At 43.6% G+C, this 14,699-nt stretch overlaps 2 protein-coding genes across 3 annotated transcripts in view; one reads left to right on the forward strand and one right to left on the reverse strand.

Moving 5' to 3' along the window:
* The first annotated feature begins 1,869 nt into the window (after window positions 1-1,869).
* Window positions 1,870-4,743, forward strand: LOC100282261 (zinc finger protein 511). The gene is made up of 4 exons (NM_001155173.2): window positions 1,870-2,154; window positions 2,643-2,707; window positions 3,661-3,859; window positions 4,058-4,743. The coding sequence occupies exons 1-4, from the start codon at window positions 2,002-2,004 to the stop codon at window positions 4,541-4,543; spliced, it is 903 nt and encodes a 300-aa protein (NP_001148645.2). The 5' UTR covers window positions 1,870-2,001; the 3' UTR covers window positions 4,544-4,743.
* A 3,287-nt stretch (window positions 4,744-8,030) lies between these two features.
* LOC109944429 (GPN-loop GTPase 3-like) overlaps window positions 8,031-14,699 on the reverse strand; it is a 29,667-nt gene continuing 22,998 nt past the window's right edge. For both annotated transcript variants that reach the window (XM_035965532.1, XM_020549188.2), the window contains exon 6: window positions 8,031-8,329. In XM_035965532.1, coding sequence (XP_035821425.1) covers window positions 8,236-8,329 — 94 coding nt within the window. In that variant the 3' untranslated portion in view covers window positions 8,031-8,235. The remainder of the gene's footprint in view (window positions 8,330-14,699) is intronic.

Below are 14,699 nucleotides of genomic sequence, written 5' to 3' on the forward strand. Positions count from 1 at the left end.
ATTCAAAGGAGGTCATCACAAGCATATGCATCACACAAGGGTAAAATTTGGGGTTCAACATGATGCAACACTTCATAAATACTTTAAGGTTTTATCTCGTGGATAAAATAAGTACAACTCCAACTAAAACAAGAACCCTCCCTCTAAAGGAAAGAAGAAATGGGGGTTAAGGGATAAAAGAGGAGGAGTAACACTTGAATTTATGGATAAAAGCAAAGAAATTTTATACCACCAAACTAAGGGTGTTACAACATCATCCACTTCACTCGATGAAAGACAGATTATACGACGATGCCCAACCCTCATTTGATTTGCCCGACCTCAAACTCTTGTAAAAAGGCCCCACTTCGACCTTAGCTTATAAAAGGATGGGAGAGGTCCACGCTCAGGACACAACCAATCGAACAACCAAACGCCATAACACTTGTACGCATTAACACACCCGAGACATGGGAACTCCTTCCTCCCTTGCCTATTATAACCCCTACTACAAACTCGTGTAGAGTAACATAGATGGTACAACTAGACATAGGGACATTCTACATGAACCCGTATAAATCTTTGTATCATCTTTGCACACCATCCCTCCCTTGACGCGTAAAGCATGATAATTACTAGCCAGTGGTACGAAATATCAACAATAAGCTTTATATTTATTTGGATAAAATATTTTAGACATTTTATATGACCCATAATGCGTAACAGTTTTTCTACATCTGAAATAACAAGTTTTTAGAGTTTTTTTAATTTGTGCCATTAGTTAAGCATCAATGCTTAGTTTTACCCCTATCTAGTAGTAAGAACGTCTCATTCAATACTACTAGAGAGAAGTAAACCTTAGGTGTGCTAGTGAACTAAGAGCACAAATTTAGGACATGTTTGGGATAACTTTTTTGTGAAGAGCTTTTCTGAGAATTTGGATTCCTAAATAATCTCACTCTCACAAAAATTTAGATATCGCGAGGCTTGCACGTGGAGGAAGATAAAGGGGTCTGCGCGGTTTAGAGTTTAGAAAGCTCAGATTCTTTCCATCACGATGACTCAATAGATTATGCATGTACGTTGATTTAAGTAATTTTCACAGAAGAGATTCTCGCAGAAGCGTGCTGAGAAACGAAATGTTTGGTTGCTAGAAGCCGATTCTGATGGCCAGAATCCGACTATAAGCCAAAACAAACATGGTCTTAAAATTCTCATTTATAGGAATTGTTCGATTTAGGATGGATCGGAGGGAATTAAAGGGGATTAAATCTTTGCTAATCAAAATTAAATAGAAAAAATTAATATCTCAATAATCAATCCTCTCCGACCCACGGCAAACGATAGTGTACAACTTAACCCTCATGTCGTGTCTTTGTGTTAATCTGCCCTGATGCGGCTAGAGATGACAATGGGTATTAGAAACCTGACAGCTTTTACCTGATATAAAGGCGGGTATGAGATTATTTCTCTACCCATAGGTAAAATATATCTGCATCAATGCCACTATAACAATCTAATAAAGTCCATCTTAACTAAAATAAAACTCTTCTCTAGCTATCATTTATCTAGTATGTAATCTTATGATATGTTATAGGTGAAGTTTAACTTGTTTTTTATGTTTATTTAATATTTTGAGTGATTAATATATTGAAATTTAAGACTTTTCTAGTGAGTATAGGTTACGCGACGGATAAAATTACCCGCGTGAATAAGGATATGAATACAATTTTATACCCACGACCCTATACAGCTAACCTAGAATTTTTTTGATACGTACCCGTTGGCATGATGTGGCAAGAGGCCCCGAGCACATCTTTATCACTTATCAGCGTCAATGGGCCACTCGGATCTCTTTTCCCAGCGCACGGGCGGCCCACGAACGGATCGGCGACTCCTCTCCATCCGTCTCCTCTCTCGCCGGCGTTCTGCCGCACTGCAAATTCGAATTCGAACCCGAATCCTCCCTCCCCCCTCCTCTCGGCGAGAGGAGGCTTTGTGAGGGCCGCCAGGATCGACAGGATGCAGAAGAAGCCTGATGACGCCATGGAGGAGGAGGCGGCGGCGGCTCCTGGGCCGGAGATAGGGTTCTGGTTGGCAGCACGGCGGCGACTCGCCCCAGAAGACCCCTTCTTCGCTGCCGGGGACCTCGAGCGCGAGCTCCTGGCCAAGCACGTACGTTTAACCCCCCTCCCTCTCTCTTCATACTGCCCCCGCTACACGCACGCTGATCCCTGTTGCAAACGCATCGGTACGGCATGCCTGGGGAGATTCTCGTTCCCGCGGTCACTTGGGGTGATGCAAATTCCGGTGCGGGCAAGCCAATTTTAGTAAAGGGTTAGCGGCGCGGCGGGCGGCCCTTGATTTTCCTCAGGAAACTGCCGGCCCCGATATTTATCGGGATGGTGCTTGTACGGGTTCTATAGCGCTCTCTGCTGTAGGGCGGTTGATCCAGAACCATAGGGTTATATTTGGGGAGAACTCTAGCTAGTAACATCAGCGATTTGATGCTAGGCGTAATTCCATTCGTGTTCTGTGAACTTGGTAAGAGGGCCCTAGATATTCTTGAAATTAGAGGCTCCCTTCAGCTTTCAACTCCTTTGCTTTTGTGCCAGGCTTGCACATAATGTGTCCTTACTTTTTGTTCTTTGTTTGCCATGAAGCTTGCCCTGGATCTTTCTGAAGATGACCGCAACCAGCTTGAGAAGATGGAAGTAGCCAGCACGTGGTAAGAACTTATATTTGATGACATTGATTATCCATTGTAGGGATTCTAGTGGAGAACACCGTAGTAGCTAATGATTAAGCTGAAATCCTGTCTCTGGTGTCCATGCCACTGATAGAAGCCAACTAGAAGTTACATGGTCAGGCTCCTACTTTTCATGCCTGAGATATACTAGTGCGGATTATGTTTCTGCATCAGATGCATGCATCTACGGTATTCATTCACAATCACAACACATTTTCAGCAATGAAAACTTGTGGTTGGTACTATACTGTGGGTTTCTTGGCATCTATCAAGTACAACTTGTTCTCTTATTGAAGGATTTAGATTCTACATGAGCATATAATCTTTATTTCCCATTGCCTTGAGTTTGTCTTTGTTTTTTTAAGCTACATGGATGCTCCTTTGAGGGTACTCTACATGAACAATCTCATCGCATTATGCTTGTTTTCGCCAAGGGAGCTTCCAACTCCTTGAATTCCCTGTCAATTGTCACTTAAGGCCTTATTCAGTTGCACATGCATTGGAGGGGATTAAATCCCTTTCTATGAAATTTTGACTAGGAAGGGATTTATTCTCCTCCAATCCCCTTCAATTCACTCAATCCCCTTCAATTCACTTCAACCGGACAAGCCCTAAGTTGGTCTTACCGATAGAGAAGAATATGGGAGTGCTTTCTGTATAACTAAAACCGGACATTGTCTGTTCACCTTCAACACTGTTGCCTACTGTAACGCTGAAGGAAAAGTCTATTTAAACTTAACCAAATGCCCTTAGGCTGGACTGAGGAGTAATGTTTGTTACTAGTTTCAAGGTCAAAAGGCCTTTTTTCGTAACATAAGGAATGAACTCTCCTAACATAAAGATTTTGTGTTCTATATACTGCAGCGAGTGCTTTCCCATATTTATTCCATTTTTCCTGTACATTTTCCCAATGTGCTTAAAAACTCTTGCAGCACAGTGTTTTGTCCAATTGCTGGTTGTGGTGCTCATCTAGATTGCCTGGAGGAGTTTGAGGACCACTATGTCACTCGACATACTGCTTCATGCTCTGTATGCTCGCGAGTTTATCCAACTTCAAGGTTGCTGAGCATCCATGTTTCTGAGACGCACGACTCGTATTTCCAAGCAAAAGTTGCCCGTGGTTTTCCAATGGTAATGGTCATATGTTTATTTATCAGCTACACAAATGGGTTGCTTTTTTACATATTAGCAAATGGGTTTCTATTTTTTTTTAACACTGCTTATAAGATTTTTATACACCATCAGCATTGTTCTCTCTGCAAATCTACAGAAGTGCTTTTTAGTCTGACAATGACCATGTATGTTGATACCTGCAACTTGTTATAACAGTACGAGTGTTTGGTGGAGGGTTGTGGTATGAAATTGAAGAGTTACAAGAGCCGGCAGCAGCATCTCATCGATAAGCATCAGTTTCCCAAATCATTTGAGTTCTTCAAAAAGGCACGGGACTCCCAGCGTCAGCGGCAGAAGTCCCAGAGGAGGCAGACTGCTCACAAGGGTGAAGAGACAAGGGATAATTCGATGGACGTCGACGGAAAAGGTGCAAGGCAAACAAACCGGAGGTACCGGCTGAAGCAACATGATCATAGCGAACCGAAAGAGAACAAGCAGCAGCATAAGGAGGCCCAGGAGGACGAAATGGAGGTCGAGCAGAAGATTGATGAGCTCACCTCTGCTGTATCGAGGTTGAGCACAGCAGATTCTACGCCCTCAAGCGTCACCTTTGGCCACCGTCGCTCTCGTGGCCTTACGTTTGTTCCCAGGTCAATCAGGCAGAATAAGCAGGCGGCCCTCCCAGCTGGAAGCAACAAATGACTAACCACTGTCATTTGGCCTTTTGGTAGTTCCAGAATCTGGCTTGGAGCTATTAACTTTGTATGAAAAAATGATCTTGGATGTTAAATGTACACGGAAGCTCATGTTTCCACTGATATCCTTGGATGACTCAGTGGCAAACGTTTTCTTGGCTATATATAATGGTGTTATACTGCTTTGCAGAACGCAACGCAGTGGGCCCACAAACTCTGTATGCTGTATTGAAATGTTGCATAGTTTCGTAGACTGTTCACCGCGGTTACTCATAAAATTCTTCAACTATATATTACTTTTACACCCCATAAATTTCTCCTCTTATATACTATTACTTTTGTACCACGTCTCCAAAATTTCACTCCTACTTTTTCATCTCTGCATTGGTTCTATCTAAATTCACTCTATATATCTGTACAACAATAAAATATTATTTTCTATAGTTACTTTTCATATATTATCATTTTTCCTTTACTAACAATTACTTATGGGCATAAAACCCGAGAACTGAACAGTGCAAATCCCGTCCTGTGTGTGGTGGTGGTGGTGGTGGTGGTGGTGGGGGGGGGGGGGGCTGTAGGGGCAAGCGCTGGCGGTTCCTAGCGGTCTACTGTAGCTCTCGAGCTGGTGAGGAGGGGTAGGGGAAGCTATTGTAGTCGATCTTTGACTATCTGGAGTGCATGACGTTTCCCCTCCTCTCCCCTACGACTGTAGCAATATGCCAATATAGCATCTCACTAGCGCTGCAACGGCTCACGCCAAGGACCCCCATACGAGGTACAGTTGAATGGGAGGAAACAGGGAAGCGCCAAAGCTGGTGATACCCCTCGTTCTATGATATTCTGGCCAAGGCTTAATAAGATTGATAGAATACTCATACCAAAAGATGTATCTTCTTTTTTAGAAGCCTGTCTCGCAAGAATCTCTAGGTTAAGCATGCTTGGCCTAAAGCAATCTTGGGATGAGTAATCGACCAGGAAGTCTTCTCGGGTGCGCATGAGTGAGGACAAAGTGCACACAAAAGACTTGTGTTGATATGTGGGAATGGTCTATAATTCTGAGAGCTATCATGAGTAAGTACCACCGGTCCAAAAGTAGATAGGATGTTACAAGTGTTATCAGAGTTAACCCTCAAGGTTTCACGGACGTGTGTGGGCTAGGGGTTCAGGTATATGGTGCATAGCACATGTGGGCTCAGAGTGGTCGCATGAGATGACATACGACAACACCAGACATGCAGATGTGGCCAAGAGGGGGAGGTTCCTGGCTTAGGGTTGACCGATGAGGACGTCAATCTTCTAAGGGGAGTGGATTATGATATCCTGGCCCAAGGCTTAATAGGATTGATAGAATACTCATAACAACAAGGTGCATCTTCTTTTTTGGTAGCCTACCTCGAAATAACCTCTACATTAAGTGTGCTTAGCCTAGAGCAATCTTGGGATGAGTGACCGACCAGGAAGTCTTCTTAAGTGCGCATGAGTGAGGACAAAGTGCGCACAAAAGACTCGTGTTGGTCTTTGGGGATGGTCTATGGTACTATTAGGCTGCCATGAGTAAGTACCGTCACTTTAGAAGTGAACGGGTTGTTACACGTTCTGTGTGCACGACTGTGTTTGTTGGTTAGTAAAAAAATTAATAATAGATGGTGAATATGTATGGAAAATGATATTATATGGTGGTAGTCGGGTATAGGAAGAGAATATAGGGGAAATCGTTGTGTGAGATGAAAAAATAGGGGTAAAATCTTAACAACATGGCACAAAAGTAAGATATATATGGAAAAATTTAGAAGTAACAACTACAACAGTCATAGGGACGCCATTGAGTAGACCCACACGTGATGCACCTCCACAAGTCACTTCTAATAAATCGCAACCATTAAGATTTTAGTCAACCATATATCATGAAAACTGTCCTGCAATAATGACACACATGGTCGTGTTATACGACACATCTTAGAGCATGTCTATATTCTATATTATACTTAAAGCACCAGCAGATGTTTTTAATATTAAATATAAATTGTATATATGTATATACATTTTTTATAAAATAAAAAATATATAATCGTGTCAAACCGGATCATTACTACGGGCCGAGGCTACAGCCTAAACACGACACGTCGTTTTTGGCTCTCGCAAGCATTAGGTCGTTTCTGAGACTATATTGGCGCAATGGACTCAATGGTGTTTGAGGTTTATGAATTGGATGAAGCAATAATGATTTGTCACACTAACAGTAAAATAAAAAGGTTATTTGTTGGTTTTAAACGTTAGTAATTGCTACGAAGTAGCATAATTTATTTGGAGCGCATCCAATTTTTATTGATGCCTGACTTTAGCAATCACTCCATATTTTGATCTATCTCTACTATACCTAAAGCACTAGTTTCAACGGTCGTCTGCATCATTTTTTACAAAAAAATCCATACATTTCTTTCAAATCAATTCAACATAAAATATTAAAAAACAGTGCAGCGGGTGGGATATGTTAAATAGTAGTGCAAGAGGTGGGGTTTGAATCCACACCCTGATGAAAGACGGGTGCAAGACACTGGGTGAAGCTGTCTAACCAATAGAACATTATGTTCAGGTGTTTATAATATTGAATATAAATCATACATATGTATATATGATTTTTTGTAAAATAAAAAAATAATCATGTCGGGCCGGGCCAGCACTACGGGCCGAGGTTACGGTCCAAGCACCGCACGATGCTCGTACCGGGTTGGCCATCTATACCTCCGCACAATAATCATAGTTCTCGCCTCAGTTGCCACCGCCTCGTTCGTCATTCTACTTCTTTTCTCTCTCCCCTCGTGCTCCTCTGCGCCGTCGCCTTCTCCTGCTCCCTCGCCGCGGAATTCCGCAACGTCAAGGTACGATGCCCTCCCCTGCTCCGCGCTCCTCCCCAGCACAATCCACGCGCGCGCCCTCGAACCATGGCGCGTCGATCTGCCCGTGGCCCCTAAATCTCGCCCCGGCTCCTCTCCCTTCCCTAACATTGCACGAGGAGGTGCGTGCTGAAGATGTGGAGCAGATCCACGTCGATGATGCGCGTCAACAGTGGGCTCGCCGGCGTCGGCCCGTTCAGGAGGAGCACGACGGCGATGGAGTCCTCCGTGGGGAAGTCGAGGAGGTCGTCGATGTGGTGAGCCCTTGTTCTTAGCCCCCACCCCGCCGCGCAACCCCCTCCCCCCGCGAGATCAACCCCTAACCCAGTTCAACAGATCCGTCCCTCAGTCACGCACCTCACCTCCAACTCGGTGTCCTCTCCCCTCTGTGTCCGGCATGGCGCAGCTCACCTCCATAGAGGGCCTCCGCCCGCGCGCCGTCATCCTCTCTAGAAAGCCCCACTCAGTCCACGCCCTAGGGCGCCCTCCTCCCTTGAGGGATTCCTGGGCTTCGCAGCTGCTGCGGGCGCTCAAGTGTCTCACGCAGTCCCTCGGCGGTGGCGTCGTACAGTTGCTCGTGTTCTGTTATGCCTCAAGTGAGGGAGAACAGGACCATCAAGGCGCACACACGTTTTACTAGGACTTGCCAAATATCTGCTTTAGTTCGTCTTACATAGACCAGATAGCTGTCATGAGCATCCTACGATGTTTTTGCATGCCTGCGCCATACACAGTCCCAAAGTGTCACTCCGCACTACACTACTGCTAGCAACCAGTTTGCACCTCCTATAGCATCTAGTGGTTAGTCTTCGTCTTCTTCGAAGTCCCTGACCTTCACATCTGCATCTTCCCCATATTGGATACAGGTGCCGATAGAAGATAGCACATATTGTATGCTGTAGAAACAGGGCTAGTTAGGGATATGTGAACCAATCGACATTGTTGGAGACTTGTTCTCAAATGCTTCAAATTAAGAACAAGGCAACATAAAAAGTGTTAAATGTTAAATTCCTTCGTCCTTCAAGACATTATGTCCCTTCGGATATAATGAATTCCGGACGAAGGTTATGAAGGAAGAGACCTTCGTAAGCTCGACAGATGATAAAGGAGAATACATATACGAAATACGAATAATAATACAGATATTATTATCAACTTATTTTTATTTTGCATTATCAAATTCATAATAACAAATTATAAATGTACCTTCAAATTGACGAAAGGTAAAGGTACAGGCGTGATGCGAAAAGCAAATGCCAAGTCAGCCTGAACAGTACGGGAGTACTGTTCATCTATTTATAGGCACAGGACGCAGCCCGTGGAGAATTACATTAATGCCCTTTACATTTATCAATAACTTTATAGTAATTCTTCGAGGTCTAATTTGGCTTTTCATCATATAAGTCGGTTCCCCTTTCCTGCTGTCATACCGAAGCTTTTTCTGCGCATAGCTTCGTGATCATCTTATCCTTCGTCATGATCGCCTTCCGTCCTACTCAAGCTTCGTCTTGACCATATTCTTGTATACTCGTGACCCGATTCCGAAGATACATGTTCACATATTTCACTTGGAAAACACTGTCAAATCATGTTTTTGAGGACCTTCGGAAGCTGAAGGCCCCCAACAGTAGCCCCTCGCAATATTAATTTGCTGGAATGATAAATTCATATTGCGACATGGATGAAGGCTTTAAGCCGAAGGTCCGAAAAAACACCTTCCCTTTGCTAGAATAGCAACAGTCTTTGACAAGCGGGACCCTCCAGTTTTCAATGCACTAGGTGTATAAATAAGAGCTCACCACCAGTTTATTTGGCACGCTCCCTTGCCATCTGCTTTTACTCACCCAACTTTTAGCCTGCGCGCAACAACACTTGCTTGGCTTTTTAAATTTTTAAGCTTCGGTTTCGAGAGCACTTTCTCAGTGTTTGCGAAGATGTCTGAAGATAAGAAATCTATTGGTGATTCAAAGCTAAGCCTTTCTGAGGAGATGCATCTCGGCTTTCTTGAATCAATATCAAAGACTAATACAGAGAAGATTACTAGGGAGATTTTGGAGGGTTTATCTGAAGATACTGGTGACAGTGACAGTTATGATGTGGATAGTGGTGGTGAAGATTCCGAAGATCGACCTTGGTGACCAAGCCATGCCGTTTTTGGTAAATCCAGTATTAAAGAAAATCATCTTGTCAATATGAGGGGTAGATATTTTTGGGACTTATCTGTTGTGAGGGATGACGAAGGAGAGAAGACTTGTCCGACTCCCGAGGAAAATGAAGTCGTGATATTCCGAAGCTTCTTAAAGGCTGGACTGCGATTTCCCTTGAGTAGTTTTGTCGTGGAAATACTGAAGATATTTGAAATCTACCTTCACCAACTTACCCCCGAAGCAATCATAAGGATAAACATCTTTGTGTGGGCCGTGAGGAGCCAAGGTTTGGAACCTAATGCAAAAAGCTTCTGCAACATACATGAGCTATTGTATGAGACAAAACCCTGGGGTAAAGAGCAGTATCACAACAATTTTGGCTGCTACAGCTTCGGCGCCCGGTCTGGGTCAAGCTGCCCCGTGCCAACCTTTCAAAAGAGGTGGCCCGGCGACTGGATGACGGAATGGTTTTATGTGAAAAATGACTTGAAATCACGGGAACATATTAAAGGTATCATTATGTGCCCTATCTGGCAACACTTCGGCCTCCGGAAGCCAAAGGTGGAAATGAATGAAGCAGCCGAAGAATGCCAGAGAGCCTTCGGTGTTGTTTGCTCTTTTATTGGGACAAGGGATTTGGTCCAAGAACACATTGCTTTCAGAGTATGGCCACTTGTGGAAAAGTGGGAAATGCCAGAGGAGACCATTAAAGAAACTGACGAAGGTGGACTAGTCAGGCTAAAATACACATTCAAATACGGAGATAAGTTCGTTGAGCCAGATGATGACTGGTTGAAAAGAATTGAGGTCATAAGTGACGAATTGCTTGGGGTATACTCAAAGGCCGAAGATACTGCATTATCAGCGGCCTTCGGAGGCCGAAAGAAGAAGAGACTCAACCGAGTATTTTATGCAATTGGGTTTGTTTACCCCGACTACGGTTATCCAACGCGGGGTCAAAAAAGAAAGAATACATCTTCTGCGAAGGAAACTGCTTCAGCCGCTCTTAGCGAGCCGGCGCCGAAGAGGAAAAGGGTAAAAGTTCTCACTAGAGATGGCAATGGGTACCCGAAACCCGAATACCCGACGGGTTTTATCCGATATGAAGGCGGGTACGGGATAATTTCTCTACCCGCGGGTATGTTAATGGGTAAAAACCTCTACCCGTTGGGTAGACGGGTACGGGTATGGGTTGGTACTACCCATACCCGTCTACCCGTGGGTAAAATATACCCGCATCAATAGCACTATAAACATCTAATAGAGTCCAACTTAGCTAGAATAAAACTCTTCTCTAGTTATCATTTGTCTAGATACCAAGTTATGTAATCATATGATTTGTTATATGTAAAATTGAAGTTGTTTTTATATGTTTATTTAATATTTTGAGTGATTGGTATATTGGAATTTAATTCTTTCCTAGCGGGTACGGGTTACCCGACAGGTAAAAATACCCGCGCGGGTACGGGTATGGGTAAGATTTTATACCCGCGAGTATATATGGGTAACCCGACGGGCAGAATTTTTTTTGATGGGTACGGGTATGGAATGATACTACCCGACGGGTATGTACCCGTTGCCATCCCTAGTTCTCACACACCGGCCACGTTATATTGAACCGGCCACAGTGCCTGAGTTTATCGGTGAGACCTCTTCGGCCACTGAAGCTAAAGAACCAACTCCACTGCCAAAAATCGAAGAGCTGGCCGAAGTGCCAGCAACAGAAAAAACAGAAGAACCGAGGACTGAAGAAACAAAGACATCAGAAGTTTTAAGTCCTTCAGCAAAAATTGAGGCAGCAAAAAGCCAAAAGGGTCCAGCAGTGACCCCAAAAAGAAAAAGGATGGTTAATGTGTTGGATGTTTTGGAGACAATTAAGTCTTCAAGCACAACTCCGAAGAAAATTGTTGAAACTTCCGAAGTGCATACTGAAGCCTTTGTTGCCGAAGCTTCAAAGCAACAATCTGAAACTGAAGCTGGGCCTTCAGAGCCCACGAAGGTAAAATCCTTGGAAGCCGAAGAAACAAAAATGGCAGAGCCAATTTTGGTTGAAGAAACTAGCACTGCTGCCCCCGAAGCATCCTCCAAAGCCCTCGATTATATTGTACGACATGCTTCGGGAAAAAGATTATTTGAAGAAGAGATTTTTGAAGCTAATCACTATGCCCGAGAACTGAAGTATCCAGAGGGGGCCTTAGTATTCAATGGCACAGACGAAGATGACTTCTTATATTGTCTCCCAGATAACAAAGAATTATCCGTCTGCCGGGAGATGGCTAGAAGTATGGGGTTCCCGAAGCTTGAAGCTGGCCTCTGCGCTATGACAAAGGACGATCTTGCAGATAGCCTCGCATATAATAGTCTGAAGGTATGAAAATTGTATATTTGGAAATTTATTATTCTTTTATTCTTATACTAATTCTTTTCATATAGGGTTTAATACTTAGCAACGCTTTGAGAGCGCAAAGGAATGCTGAAGACGAGAGCTATAATATTGCTTTCAACAACCTACGAACAGAGGTTATTAAGCTGAGGAACGAAGCCTTGGAAAAAGATAAAATTCTGCTTACATTGGTGGATAAGATAAAGGAAGACGAAGCTACTTCTAAAGCTCAAGCTGAGGCTCAGAAGCACGAAATCGAGGATCTTCGGAAACAGTTAGCCAGAGCTAAAGTAGAACGCATACTTGAAGAGACGAAACGAGAACTTAGCGATCAATGGGCAAATCATTTAGAAGGAAACGTTGAAGAGCTTCATGCATCCAAGAAAAGGTGCCATGACAAATATATAGAATGCGCTAAGAAAATAAAAACTAGCTTTTGGCGCATTCTCGAGCGAGGAAAACTTCACAAGGGGTAACCCCGAAGGTCCGATTGAATGGATCAATCACGAAGCTGAGGCCTTTGAGGAAATTTTGAATAGCCGCAGAGACATATGTGCCTTTTTGGGTGCCAGGGGGATTGCTACTATTTTGGAGAGGAAAGGCTGTGAGCATGTGAAATCTTTGGCACAATCCGAAACTGCCTTATCCTCCGAAGATATAAAAGACCCCTCGGCCGAAGCAAGCATGGTTGGTGGAAAATTTTTCACCGACATCTCGGACAATGGTGGCCGGGAAATGGCCCAAGAAATTATTCAAAAAAGCGAAAAAGGCATTCATGATGCTAGAAAAGTAGCAGAGGCCGCTGAGAAAAGCGCAGAGCCCGAAGGGCAAATAGGTATTAACTAGTGCTTTTTGACTCTTTGTTGTAATTTTTTGATTTCGAACTTGTTCACAGTTTGTAATAGTAATAAATCTGTATCTACTCTTCCCTCAGAACCTGCTGAGTCATCTGCGGGCCCCCACACGAAGGGGGATGACGAAATTAGACAAATGGCCGAAGCCATCATGGATAGAGTTGTTGATCAGCTTCTAAACGAAGCTGCAGACGAAAACATTTAGAATGTAATATTTGTTGAGAATCATGTGTAATATTGTGTAACTTAGGGTGTAATATATTAGCTGTTTATAGTTCTATTCTTTGCGATGCATGAAACATTATATACATACCGTTTTTGAGCCTTCGGCGAAAAAACACCTTCCCTTCTTTTCATGCTTCGTAAATAATATCCGTGTTCTCATAAAATCAGTAGCCAATCCTCGTAAAATCAATAATCAATAGATCTTTCCATTTCAGAGTTTGACGAAGATATAACTCTTCAATGGCTATTGTTTGTGCCGTGTCACTATTTCTTCAAAACGATCTTCGAATATCAATATTGAGACCCCCCTTCTTGCGTTGTTGATGCACTATGATGTATGATGTTATGCTATGCAAATGATGTAATGATGTGATGTTATGCAAAATGATATTTGCCGAAGGTTGACATTTATTTTTCACTGTAAGCCTCCCTTAGGAGCTTCTTCGCCTTTTACTTCAGCGGAATCAGCGTTTATTTTTCGCTGTAAGCCTCCCTTAGGAGCTTCTTCGCCTTTTACTTCAGCGGAATCAGCGTTTATTTTTCGCTGTAAGCCTCCCTTAGGAGCTTATTCGCCTTTTACTTCAGCGGAATCAGCGTTTATTTTTCGCTGTAAGCCTCCCTTAGGAGCTTCTTCGCCTTTTACTTCAGCGGAATCAGCGTTTATTTTTCGCTGTAAGTCTCCCTTAGGAGCTTCTTCGCCTTTTACTTTCAGCGGAATCAGCGTTTATTTTTCGCTGCAAGCTCTGCATTCCCTTCGGAACGACTTTTGAGCAGAAAACTTACACTGCGCTCCCTTAGAAACGACTTTTTGCTGTTTCGAAGAAATCGCACTGCATTCCTTAGAACAAATTTTTGATAATTCGAAGGTCCTCCTTGCCACCATAAATTCTTATGCTTCAGCAACTTAAGCCTATTGAGAAGATATATTTTTCTTATGGTAAAAAGCGAAACTGCTACAAGAGATTGAAAAACGATGAAAAGCACTTAAACTTCCCATAATTGTTCCTTATTAAAAAGAAAGTAAGACTGAAATGCGAAAATGCGAAAAGCTGCTGTCGAGGTAGGATATTTGTCAGTAAATATGCTTCGACTCTGGCACAGTGCTATTGACTGTGCGAGCTTCGGACTCCTCTCTGAAGTCCCGCTGAAGGTGATTGTGCTGACTCCCTTCTGGCTGCTGACCTCGTTGCGTTGGTGGTGGCGGTGGAGGCTGTTGCCAAGATGCTTGGGGTTGACTTGCCGAAGCAACAGAAGCTGCAGGGTGGTTGCCTACATATTCTGGAATGTAAGGCGAATGGTACGAAGCAGTATGCATGACTTGCTTCGGCTGACTCTGTTGTGCTGCAGCTTCTGCTATCTCCTTTTGCTTCTGGATGGTAACATGACACATCCTGGTAGTATGGCCCTTGTCTTCACCACAGAATAGGCAGTAAATTTTTCTTGGCTGATCCCCAAACCTTCCCCCGAAGCCCCTGGCGCCTCTGCCCCTTGGCGCTGGCGGCCGGAAAGAGCTTTGCTGTTGCCCCGAAGCTTGCGAGGAGTACTGTGGACTTTGCTGTTGACTCCCTTTGTCATCACTTTGAGTAGAGTTGTGAATTGACCTGACGTGCCTCGGATGGAATCTTCCTCCGAAGCCCCTGGTCATTTCAGAGAACCT

This window comes from Zea mays, chromosome 2 (genome assembly GCF_902167145.1).
Source record: "Zea mays cultivar B73 chromosome 2, Zm-B73-REFERENCE-NAM-5.0, whole genome shotgun sequence".
Taxonomy (NCBI): Eukaryota; Viridiplantae; Streptophyta; class Magnoliopsida; order Poales; family Poaceae; genus Zea; species Zea mays.

Bases quoted from the DNA above. Each gene is read 5' to 3' on its own strand.
- LOC100282261 (NM_001155173.2), top strand. From the start codon at position 2,002: ATGCAGAAGAAGCCTGATGACGCCATGGAGGAGGAGGCGGCGGCGGCT. The intron at 2,708-3,660 runs GTAAGAACTTAT...AAACTCTTGCAG, and splicing joins ATGGAAGTAGCCAGCACGTG to CACAGTGTTTTGTCCAATTG. The intron at 3,860-4,057 runs GTAATGGTCATA...TTGTTATAACAG, and splicing joins TTGCCCGTGGTTTTCCAATG to TACGAGTGTTTGGTGGAGGG.